Source organism: Eumetopias jubatus, unplaced genomic scaffold (genome assembly GCF_037043125.1).
Source record: "Eumetopias jubatus isolate StellerSeaLion01/CBP00866 unplaced genomic scaffold, mEumJub1_p1.0 scaffold_8, whole genome shotgun sequence".
Taxonomy (NCBI): Eukaryota; Metazoa; Chordata; class Mammalia; order Carnivora; family Otariidae; genus Eumetopias; species Eumetopias jubatus.
The window spans coordinates 87,424,509-87,437,742 of record NW_028274814.1 but is presented as its reverse complement, the minus strand read 5'-3'; the positions used below and the strand labels follow the sequence as shown (position 1 = coordinate 87,437,742).

At 37.9% G+C, this 13,234-nt stretch overlaps 1 protein-coding gene across 2 annotated transcripts in view; it reads right to left on the bottom strand.

Moving 5' to 3' along the window:
• SLC16A7 (solute carrier family 16 member 7) overlaps positions 1 to 13,234 on the bottom strand; it is a 182,118-nt gene that overhangs the window by 68,424 nt on the left and 100,460 nt on the right. For both annotated transcript variants that reach the window (XM_088025263.1, XM_028110818.2), the window contains one exon: positions 12,100 to 12,343. In XM_088025263.1, coding sequence (XP_087881389.1) covers positions 12,100 to 12,313 — 214 coding nt within the window. In that variant the 5' untranslated portion in view covers positions 12,314 to 12,343. The remainder of the gene's footprint in view (positions 1 to 12,099; positions 12,344 to 13,234) is intronic.

Genomic DNA, 13,234 nt, shown 5'->3' with positions numbered 1-13,234 from the left:
CTTCTGGCAAGTGATAGAGCCGCGGAGCACAAAATCGGAACTTTTAGAAGTTGGCTCCGCTGAGGGACGTCGCTGCAGTGGCTAAGTGGGGGGTGGAATCCTCCTGGGACAGTGTGGTCTCAGGACCCTTGGGGTCACAGAAAGACCGGGGGTGCCTGAGTGCAGCAGAGCTCCCAGCTATCGGAGCGGGGAAGACGGCTGCAGAGACAGAGCCGAGGCGCGGGCTCTCAGCTCGGGGTGGCCATAAACTGTGATCCGCGGGCCACTGCTCCTCCAGCAGGGATCCAACAAGCGGCAGAGCCGGGGAGACACCCTTTCTCCCTTGGGAGGAGCGGCGCGGGAACGCACCGCAGGGATCTGCTGGGTTTGGAGACTCCACACGGGGTCGGGTGCCAGAGATACAAACGCTCAGTCACAGGCCGGGTGAGCACGGAGTGTGGCCGGAGACCAGGGAGACGGGAGTGACTGCTTTTCTCTGGGGGCGCACTGAAGAGCGGGGCCCCACTGAAGAGCGGGGCCCCGAGTTCTCAGCTCCTCCGGGTGGAGATTGGGAGGCCACCATTTTCACCCTGGTCCTCCAAAGCTGTACTGAGAGCTTGCAGGGAACAAAAGCTACTGAGAGCAAACCCAAGCAGCTTGCTTAGCCCAGACCGACAAGGGCGGGGCAATTCAGCCTCCAGCAAAGACATTTGGAAACCACGGCAACAGGCCCCTCCCCCAGAAGATCAGCACGAACAGCCAGCAAGCCAAGACCAAGTTTACCGATCAAGGAGAACGGGAGAACTCCAGCGCTAGGGGAATACTGCACATAGAATTCATGGCTTTTTTTTTACCATGATTCATTAGTTCCTTAAAGTTAATTTTTTTAACTGTTTTTTTTTTTAATTTTCTTTTTCCCTTTTTCAACCAACATCTTATCAATCCTTTTTTTTAAAAAAAACATTCTTTATTTTTCATTTTGAGAGTCATATTTTACCCCTTCATAGTAGTTACCCTTATTTTGGGCATATATATATATAAGTTGTTCTCTTTAAAATTTTGAGATACAGTTTCTTCTAACAGATCAAAATATACCCTAAATCACTAGTGTATGGCTTTGTTCTAGTCTCTATCCTGATCACATTCTCTCCCTTTTTTCTTTTTTTTTTAAATCTTCTTCTTTCTTTTTTCAAACAACTTATCAATTCTTTTTGTAAAATCTTTTATAATTTTCATCTTTACACTCATCTTCCATCCCTTCATTGTATCAACCCTTATTTTGTACATATATGTCTTTCTTCCTTTAAAATTTTAGGAGGCACTTTTTTCTAACAGACCAATATGCGCCCAAAATCTAGTGTGTGGCACTGATCTATGCACTAGCCTGATCATATTTGATCATATTCTGCTATTTTTGTATTGTTCGGTTTTTGTTTTTATCCTTTTTTTTCTTTTTATTTTTCCCTTTCTTTTTTCTTTGTTTCCCTTTCTTTTCCCCTGGTTTCAGGTCTTTTCTGATTTGTATACAGTATATTTGCTGGGGACGATGTTAACCTGTTAGCATTTTGTTCTCTCATTCATCTATTCTCCTCTGGACAAAATGACAAGACGAAAGAAATCACCTCAGCAAAAAGAACAAGAGGTAGTACCGTCAGCCAGGGTCCTACTCAATATGGACATTAGTACGATGTCGGACCTAGAGTTCAGAATCATGACTTTAAAGATACTAGCTGGGCTTGAAAAAAGTGTGGAAGTTATTAGAGAAACCCTTTCTGGAGAAATAAAAGAACTAAAAACTAAACAAGTCGAAATCAAAAAGGCTATTGATGAGCTGCAATCAAAAATGGGGGAACTAAGTGCTAGGATAAATGAGGCAGAAGAGAGAATCAGCAATATAGAAGACCAAATGATGGAAAATAAAGAGGCTGAGAAAAAGAGAGATAAATAACTACAGGATCACAAGGGCAGAATTCGAGAGATAAGTATTACGATAAGACAAAACAACATTAGAATAACTGGGATCCCAGAAGAAGAAGAAAGAGAGAGAGAGGGGCAGAAGGTATATTGGAGCAAATAATAGCAGAGAACTTCCCTAATGTGAGGAAGGAAACAGGCATCAAAATCCAGGAGACACAGAGAACCCTTCTCAAAATCAATAAAAATAGGTCAACACCCCGACATCTAATAGTAAAACTTACAAGTCTCAGAGACAAAGAGAAAATCCTGAAAGCAGCTCGGGAGAAGAGATGTGTAACCTACAATGGTAGAAATATTAGATTGGCAACAGACCTATCCACAGAGACCTGGCAGGCCAGAAAGGACTGGCAAGATATCTTCAGAGCACTAAACGAGAAAAATACGCAGCCAAGAATACTATATCCAGCTAGGCTGTCATTGAAAATAGAAGGAGAGATAAAAAGCTTCCAGGACAAACAAAAACTAAAGGAATTTGCAAACACGAAACCAGCCCTCCAGGAAATATTGAAAGGGGTCCTCTAAGCAAAGAAAGAGCCTAAAAGCAGCATAGATCAGAAAGGAACACAGACAATATACAGTAACAGTCACCTTACAGGCAATACAATGGCACTAAATTCATAGCTTTCAATAGTTACCCTGAATGCAAATGGGCTAAATGCCCCAATCAAATGACACAGGCTATCAGATTGGGTTAAAAAACAAGACCCATCAATATGCTGTCTGCAAGAGACTCATTTTAGACCCAAACACACCCCCAGATTGAAAGTGAGGGGGTGGAAAACTATTTACCATGCTAATGGACACCAAAAGAAAGCTGGGGTGGCAATCCTTATATCAGACAAATTAGATTTTAAAACAAAGACTGTAATAAGAGATGAGGAAGGACACTATATCCTACTTAAAGGGTCTATCCAACAAGAAGATCTAACAATTGTAAATATCTGTGCCCCTAACATGGGAGCAGCCAATTATATAAGGCAATTAATAACAAAAGCGCAGAAAAACATTGACAACAATACAATAATAGTGGGGGACTTTAACACCCCCCTGACTGAAATGGACAGATCATCTAAGCAAAAGATCAACAAGGAAATAAAGACTTTAAATGACACACTGGACCAAAAGGACTTCACAGATATATTCAGAACATTCCATCCCAAAGCAACGGAATACACATTCTTCTCTAGTGCCCATGGAACATTCTCCAGAACTGATCACATCCTAGGTCACAAATCAGGTCTCAACCGGTACCAAAAGATTGGGATTATTCCCTGCATATTTTCAGACCACAATGCTTTGAAACTAGAACTCAATCACAAGAGGAAAGTCAGAAAGAACTCAAATACATGGAGGCTAAAGAGCATCCTAATAAAGAATGAATGGGTCAACAAAGAAGAATTAAAAAAATTCATGGAAACGAATGAAAATGAAAACACAATTGTTCAAAATCTTTGGGATACAGCAAAGGCAGTCCTGAGAGGAAAGTATATAGCAATACAAGCCTTTCTCAAGAAACAAGAAAGGTCTCAAATACACAACCTAACCCTACACCTAAAGGAGCTGGAGAAAGAACAGCAAATAAAGCCTAAACCCAGCAGGAGAAGAGAAATAATAAAGATCAGAGCAGAAATCAATGAACTAGAAACCAAAAGAACAGTAGAACAGATCAACGAAACTAGGAGCTGGTTCTTTGAAAGAATTAACAAGATTGATAAACCCCTGGCCAGACTGATCAAAAAGAAAAGAGAAATGACCCAAACCAACAAAATCATGAATGAAAGAGGAGAGATCACAACCAACACCAAAGAAATACAAACAATTATAAGAACATATGATGAGCAACTCTATGCCAGCAAATTAGATAACCTGGAAAAATGGGTGCATTCCTAGAGATGTATCAACTACCAAAATTGAACCAGGAAGAAATAGAAAACCTGAACAGACCTATAGCCACTAAGGAAATTGAAGCAGTCATCAAAAATCTCCCAAGAAACAAAAGCCCAGGGCCAGATGGCTTCCCAGGGGAATTCTATCAGACATTTAAAGAAAATTAATACCTATTCTCCTGAAACTGTTCCAAAAAATAGAAATGGAAGGAAAACTTCCAAACTCATTTTATGAGGCCAGCATTACCTTGATCCCAAAACCAGACAAAGACCCCATCAAAAAGGAGAATCACAGACCAATATCCTTGATGAACATGGATGCAAAAATTCTCACCAAAATACTAGCCAATAGGATCCAACAGTACATTAAAAGGATTATTCATCACGACCAAGTGGGATTTATCCCTGGGCTGCAAGGATGGTTCGACATCCGCAAATCAATCAACGTGATACAATACATTAACAAAAGAAAGAACAAAAATCATATGATCCTCTGAATAGATGCAGAAAAAGCATTTGACAAAGTACAGCATCCTTTCTTGATCAAAACTCTTCAGAGTATAGGGATAGAGGGTACGTAGCTCAATATCATAAAAGCCATCTATGAAAAACCTACAGCGAATATCATTCTCAATGGGGAAAAGCTGAGAGCTTTTCCCCTAAGGTCAGGAACATGGCAGGGATGTCCACTCTCACCACTGCTATACAACATAGTATTAGATGTCCTAGCCACAGCAATCAGACAACAAAAAGAAATCAAAGGCATCCAAATCAGCAAAGAGGAAGTCAAACTCTCACTCTTTGCAGATGATATGATACTGTATGTGGAAAACCCAAAAGACTACACCCCAAAACTGCTAGAACTCATACAGGAATTCAATCAAGTAGCAGGATATAAAATCAATGCACAGAAATCAGTGGCATTCCTATACACCAACAACAAGACAGAAGAGAGACAAATCAAGGAGTCGATCCCATTTACAATTGCACCCAAAACCATAAGATACCTAGGAATAAATTTAACCAAAGAGGCAAAGGATCTGTACTCAGAAAACTATAAAAGACTCAGGAAAGAAATTGAAGAAGACACAAAGAAATGGAAAAACGTTCCATGCTCATGGATTGGAAGAACAAACTTTGTGAAGATGTCAATGCTACCTAGAGCAATCTACACATTCAATGCAATCCCCATCAAAATACCATCCACCTTTTTCAAAGAAATGGAACAAATAATCCTAAAATTTGTATGGAACCAGAAGAGACCCCGAATAGCCAGAGGAATATTGAAAAAAAAAGCAAAGCTGGCGGCATCACAATTCCGGACTTCCAGCTCTATTACAAAGCTGTCATCATCAAGACAGTATGATACTGGCACAAAAACAGACACATCGATCAATGGAACAGAATCGAGCCCAGAAATGGACCCTCAACTCTATGGTCAACTTATCTTTGACAAAGCAGGAAAGAATGTCCAATGGCAAAAAGACAGTCTCTTCAAGAAATGGTGTTGGGAAAATTGGACAGCCACATGCAGAAGAATGAAACTGGACCATTTCCTTATACCACACACAAAAATAGACTCCAAATGGTTGAAAGACCTAAATGTGAGACAGGAGTCCATCAAAATCCTAAAGGAGAACACAGGTAGCAACCTCTTTGACCTCAGCCACAGCAACTTCTTCCTAGAAACATCGCCAAAGGCAAGGGAAGCAAGGGCAAAAATGAACTATTGGGATTTCGTCAAGATAAGAAGCTTTTGCACAGCAAAAGAAACAGTCCACAAAACCAAAAGACAACCGACAGAATGGGAGAAAATATTTGCAAATGACATATCAGATAAAGGGCTAGTATCCAAAATCTATAAAGAACTTATCAAACTCAACACCCAAAGAACAAATGATCCAATCAAGAAATGAGCAGAAGACACGAACAGACATTTTTTCCAAAGAAGACATCCAAATGGCCAACAGACACATGTAAAAGTGCTCAACATCGCTCGGCATCAGGGAAATCCAAATCAAAACCTCAAAGAGATACCACCTCACACCAGTCAGAATGGCTAAAATTAACAAGTCAGGAAACGACAGATGTTGGCGGGGATGTGGAGAAAGGGGAACCCTCCTACACTGTTGGTGGGAATGCAAGCTGGTGCAACCCCTCTGGAAAATAGTATGGAGGTTCCTGAAACAGTTGAAAATAGAGCTACCCTACGATCCAGCAATTGCTCTACTGGGTATTTACCCCAAAGATACAAATGTAGGGATCTGAAGGGGTATGTGCACCCCAATGTTTATAGCAGCAATGTCCACAATAGCCATACTGTGGAAAGAGCCAAGATGTCCATCGACAGATGAATGGATAAAGAAGCTGTGGTATATATACACAATGGAATATTATGCAGCCATCAAAAGGAATGAGATCTTGCCATTTGCAACGACGTGGATGGAACTGGAGGGTGTTATGCTGAGTGAAATAAGTCAATCAGAGAAAGACATGTATCATATGACCTCACTGATATGAGGAATTCTTAATCTCAGGATACAAACTGAGGGTTGCTGGAGTGGTGGGGGTGGGAGGGATGGGGTGGTTGGGTAATAGACATTGGGTAGGGTATGTGCTATGGTGAGCACTGTGAATTGTGCAAGACTGTTGAATCACAGATCTGTACTTCTGAAACAAATAATGCAACATATGTTAAGAAAAAAGAAAAAAGAAGAAGATAGCAGGAGGGGAAGAATGAAGGGAAGTAAGTCAGAGGGAGAGACGAACCATGAGAGATGATGGAGTCTGAAAAACAAACTGAGGGTTCTAGAGGGGAGGAGGGTGGGGGGATGGGTTAGCCTGGTGATGGGTATTAAAGAGGGCACATTCTGCATGGAGCACTGGGTGTTATGCACAAACAATGAATCATGGAACACTATATCAAAAACTAATGATGTAATATATGGTGATTAACATAACAATAAAAAATTTTAAAAAATCTATCACAGTGTAGGTATAAAAGATGCACAGCCTGCTTGCTTGCATAGGACTATCCAAGTGTACTTTTGGGACTTTATAAAGCTAGGGTGAAAGCCCTAGGGAGATCTCAATCACAGGAATGAAACGAACTTTTTTTTTTTTTTTTGGCTGTGGCTAAGAGACAGCACCATATGAATTATTTTAGTAGGCTCCTTCGTTCAGCAAAGTATTTAGAGCACAAAGCAAAATAATGTAGTGAGCTTAGACTTAGAAAAGAATAGAAAAATACACGTTCTATATTATGACCACCAACCTCCCATGCCTAAAACATTTCGCTTCTTGGCCTCCAGTAAAAAAGAAGGCTCAGTGGTCTGATGCTTGGCCCCCTGTTTAAAGTATTCCATCATCAAACCATCACCCTTACCTTAGTACAATTGGCAGTCACTGCTCACATAAAACAGAAGAGTATGTTACCATGGAGACAAAGCCAACTCTCCCCTCTAGAACGGCTGATTCTTCCAAGTCATAACAGATATCACCAGAAAAATAACATGAGGTACTCACAGAGATTGGCAGCCCCAAATCTGTACTCCATAATTGTGTAGCTAAGCAGGTTCACATTATCTTTTGATAGAGTAACAAAGACAAACATTGTACTAAAAGACAATCCTATGTAATCACTGTTTATAAAATAAATCCCTATATCCATCTAAACAATGTGGAAAGTTTAATTTGTAATGTTTTCTGCCTCTACTTAGTCCTTTATGAATGGAGTGACCACTGTGTTTGACCTATTTGCTGAAATTTGCTAGAACTCCAGGAGACCATATGGATGACCAGATGGGTTGCTATAATTTAATGTCATTATTCTAAGGATGAAGTAAGGGATAAACATAATTTGCATTCTTTTCCATCCTTCCTGCATACCTTTTATTAGTTTCATTTTTAATTCAGACATCAGAAGGGAAGATAATATCTTGCTACCAAGGCTCAGATGCCAACTAATTACTACAAGAGACTCCAGTCCTGACATCACAGGCCAGGCCTCAGAACACACTCCATCTTACCCAGTGACCCCACAGTGGTGATTAATAGGTTGAGTGCTAAGCCCTAATGAGGGTGTCAGATCTTAGATGTTCTCCAGGCTAACGTAATTAGCATTAGGTTGAACCAAGTATTTCAGTTACTCGGTAGCGAGCCTCATTAAACTTCATACTAAACTATATGCCTTTTCACCTTATGGTCTTTGAATTTATTTTATAATCATCAACCTAAAAGGCCTCTATAAAAAGAGATCTTTCAAATATTAAAGGATAACTTAAATATTTTTAAATCAATTATTGATCTTCTTCTACAACAGTGAATCCCTATGTTGTACCTGAAGTGTTTTTCAGGGATGCTTGCCGAAATGCAAGTTTCTGGATTCCACCAACAGAAATTCTGCTAAAATGGGGTTTGGGAGAAGACCTGCAACTATGCATTTTTAGCAAGACACACATGATTCAGAAGAAGAAAGTCTGTGGACCGTATTTGAAAAAATACTACCACTTTGGTAATAGGACCAACATCTGTGTCTTAGATTAATTGAAACTAACAGATATTTTTGTTCTAAATAGTTATTATGTTTATGAAAAAAATTATCTGCATCCACATAAGGGGGACTGTTTTCATATTGGGATTATATAATTTTAAATGTACCAATTATTTCTTACTAAAAGATTAAAACCAATTATCAAGATAAGATTATCAAGATAAGACACCATGTAAAATGTAATGAGTTCTCCATTAACCAGTGGATATGGCAGGTAATAACATTTCTTTCCTGCAGGCCATGGGTGGACTGCTTTTCCACTTTCAAGGGAAAGACCACAGTGTAGCAAAATTTCTACAATTACTGACTTTTCTCCGTGGCCAGAGCTGATAAACAAAATGTCTCAGTTCTGATGACTAATGATGCTAAGCAATATTCCAGCAACTTGGTGGATCTCACCCAGATATTACCATCATCAATTACTACGTAAGTGTCTTTATGTGTCTAGCATTTGTTTTCTTGAGACAAGTAGAAAATCCTCAATGATCTTTAATTTAGACAGATTTTTTCATCTATTACCCTAAACATTTTAAGGTATTTTTTTTTCTGAATTGGTAACTACTTACTTAACCAAACTACTATTTTTTTTTTAAATAGGCTCCATGCCCACCATGGAGCCCAACACAGGGCTTGAACTACAACCCTGGAATCAACACCTGAGCTGAGATCAAGAGTCAAATGCCTAACGAACTGAGTCACCCCGGTGCCCCCAAACTACCATTTTTTTGATGAGCTTCAAAAGAGTTCTATTTTGTGCTTTTTATTTACTTATTTATTTATTTGAGAGAAAGAGAGAGAGAGAGTGAGAACAGAGGGAATAGGCAGAGAGACAAGCAGACTCTGAGCTGAGCCTGGAGTCCAAAGCAAGGCTCCATCTTATGACCCTGACATCATAACCTGAGCTGAAATCAAGAGTCAGACACTTAACCAACTGAGCCACCCAGGTGCCCGTCTTTTGTGTTTTTTTAACATGTATAATATCTATTAAAAATAGGAAAATAAGAACATGAATAAATTGACAAATTTATTAAATAATAAATACATATTGTAGGGATTTACATATTATTTATTTAATGGTTTGAGAAAAGAAATTATATAATTCTTCATTCTAAACCTTTCTGTAGATCCAACCAGCGAGTGGAAGGCTATCATATGACCATGACAAGTCTATAAATATATCCTACTTTCATTGGATGAAGAATGATTGCTGGGGTACCAAGCTCTCTCTGAGACTTACTGGATGCTATCTTACTCTATTTCTTCCTCTAGGAATCCTGCATTTTCCAGCAATCCTGGCTCCTATCTTTAGGTATAGCAGCATAAGTATTCTGACCAGTAGAATATGTCAGAAATGTTGTTTACCCCTTCCAGGCCTGGCCCTTAAAATATCACACATGATCTTCCATGCTGTTTGCATTCATTCTGTCTAGCCAAGGGGAGCAGATTTTGGAAACACCACAAAGTCTCATGTGATAGCATAGCCATCAGATGAAACACTGCTTGAGCAATAAGTAAACTTATATTCCTTTGAGGCACTGGGACTTTGAAGTTATTTGCTTTAAACTAATAAATTCAATTAAGACTTGACTTAACAAAAAAGTTATACAAATTTTTGTCTTGCTTATGAGTTAGTCAACTACCTATTCAATATAAAATTATGACTGTATAGTTCAAATTCAGTAGACTTCTATGAATTCACTAGAGGATTCTGTTTCAGTTGTATTTAAAAGGGTGGGGACTATGTATCTTAACATCAGCATATTTTGGAGCTCAGAACAAGATGACTTGTGTGTTGTTCTAGTAAAACATTATTAAATAACACCTAACCCCTGCAATAGAGGAACAAAACCAGGTACACAGTATTTATTGTTTCTATAGTCATCAGAAATAACACAGAATCCTTAAAGCAACTGTCCAAAGGAGATACTCAGAAAGTGCTTTAGAAGCAGAATTTTTCATTGATACACTCAAATAGCATTTTAAAGATACCTTTCAGTAGTGGAACAAAAAATACATCCATTTAACCTAACTAAAAACCGTTAAGGGAGACATACTGGATTAATGTAAATCACTGACATATAGAAAGCAGAAAACACATACCAGTATGCACACGTGTGTGTGCGCAGATACACACACACACACACACACACACACACACACACAGAGGATAATTGGAGGATCGCATTTTCACCTTGGTACTACCATAAAGAAATAATATCCTGTGGATTAATTATTATGTCACTGACAAATGACCTTGGAAGGGGTAGAACCTGAATCAGGTCTGTAGAAGGCCTGGCCTAGATCTGGCTCTATCACTTTCTAGAAGTAAAGAGGAAGATATGAGAAAAGCAGAAGAGCACAGTGACTCAATATTTGGAGTCTCAATTTCTACCTGTCACTAATAAGCTGTTGTTCTTGGGAAATTATTCTATGTCTCTATTTCTTCAATTATAGAACAGAGAGAAAATAATACTTATCTCACGCATTGTTAAGAGAATTAAATCATATGACACATAGCAAGCATTTAGAGAGGACTTAGCTGAAAGTAAATACTAATAAATATTGGATATTTTTGCTAATGGTATATTCCCTATCACTATGAGCAATATTATCCTCAACTGTAAGGTAAGAAATTGTGGTAGATGATTTGTATAATTTCTTTCAGTTCTTATATTCTGAGTCTATACCTGTCTCTTAAAGTCAAATATCCCGATGAAAAATGAAAACTCTAAAACCTAAATATTTTACATAATGACCTTAAAAAATGTAGAGGCCATCTGGTCTGCTGTTGAGATTGATTTAAAGAAAATAAGTGACATAATAATGCATTAATAATTACATTTTTTAAGCATTCAGAAGTGATATGGTTCTTTGATTTGTTCTCCCTCATGAATCTTACCCTCAACTGAATACGGAATGTAACAGGATAATTGTCAGACAACCATTTATATTTAAAAATGTCATATTTAGGGTGCCTGGGTGGCTCAGTCGGTTAAGCATCCAACTCCTGCCGTCAGCTCAAGTTATGATCTTACAGTAGTCGGATGGAGCCCCGCATCAGGTCTGCACTCAGTGGGGAGTTGGCTGGAGATTCTCTCTCCCTTTCTATCTCCTTCTACCCCCTGCCCTGCTCTCTCGCTCTCTCTCAAAATAAATAAGTAAATCTTTTTTTTAAAATGTCATATTTAATGAGTACTACAGAGGTAAGAATTATTTTGATCACACAAACTTGAATGGATCCAGAATGTACATGGTAACTCTCCATTTTTGCAGCTGAAGGTGAAGTACTTAGTAGGCTTATAGACTGTCAGCAACTGGAGTTTCTTTCTCATTAGGATGAAAGCATTTTTACCAACTGTAACAATGGTAGGAAATGATACTAACACTGTGGTATAGACTTTATTCCAGATTAAATGGAAAAGTGCCTCCCTTGGAAATTCCATAATTTAGTAAAGTAAACCTTACTTTGTTCAAAGAAATCCTCATTCAAATACTGTAGTCATACTAAAGAATGAAGTGAGTATCTCAAGATGCAGAATCAATAAAATTATTAAAAATTCAGTTGGAATTATATTTTTGGTTGGTTTTAAGTGACTACAATACAAAAACAGAGCTTTAATATACCAAGACATTAAATGTAAAACACTGTGGCATGCAAGCATTGTTTTCTTAATCTGGAATTCCATTTATTCCCAGAAACCTTACCTCCTGCATACATAACAGCCAGCATAATGGATGATATCCATGCTATTTCACTGTAGGTAGTGTTGAATATTTGCTGAATTTCTTTGAAGAACACTGTGACAGCTTTGGGGAATGCGTATGAAAATCCAATGGAGATAAAAGATGCTCCAACCACTACCCAGCCCCAGCCTCCATCAGGAGGTGGGTATAGGGGGGCGCCTACTGGTGGTGGCATTTCTGTTCCTCTATTCGAGATTCAAGTAATCTATTAAAAAAAATGAAATAACAGTTTAAACCTTATTTCCATTTTCAGATATTACTCTTGATAGTCACCAAAATAATACTTTATGGTTATAAGTATATAATTTCTCATGAATACTTTTTAATACTCTTATACTAAGAAAATTAACCAAAAAAAAATGGAATGAGGTATGTAACTTTGTTTTGGGCTAAAAAATGAAGCATTTAATTTGCTTATAGAAATAAAAACTACTCAAATAAAGAATTCAGATCTGTACTGAAGTACCAACCCAAAAATAAAAGCTATCTCTATCTGAATTCTAAGCATAATAAAAAATGGAGCTGTCATCACTTAAAAACAGAATACTTTCTTAATCCAAATATTTAAGATTTTCTTTACAAAAGTTAAAAAGGACCATGGATTAAATCTGATAGATTTTAAAGAATTAAATGGTAGATTTTTTAATTATTAGAAATATTAGATTATTAGAAATATTTCAGAATGTTTCTACTTTTAATAACTAAGAATATGTAAAAATATTTCAGCATGGACCTATTTTCTGGACCCGTAGCATTAGAAGTTATATGGTTTTAATGAATTAATTTTACTGCATTTCTCAAAATGGTGCTACATTATTATTTCATGAATGATATATTTTATGCATTTTTTCATAGCAATAAAATTCTTCCAAATAAATAGATGGTACATTATTGTTTGTTAAAAGAAAGGACTTTCTCTTTGGATATGTCTAGGAACATTTAGCTGCTAGCCTTATGGTATAGTAGCACTCACTCTCCTGTGGAAGAAATGAACACATATAGCTTCACACAACTGAAATTAAATTAAAAACGTCTTGGTTCCCTAAAATCAATGTTTCTTTGTGGAGTAATGCTGTTCACTTAGCTTTTAGCTGTA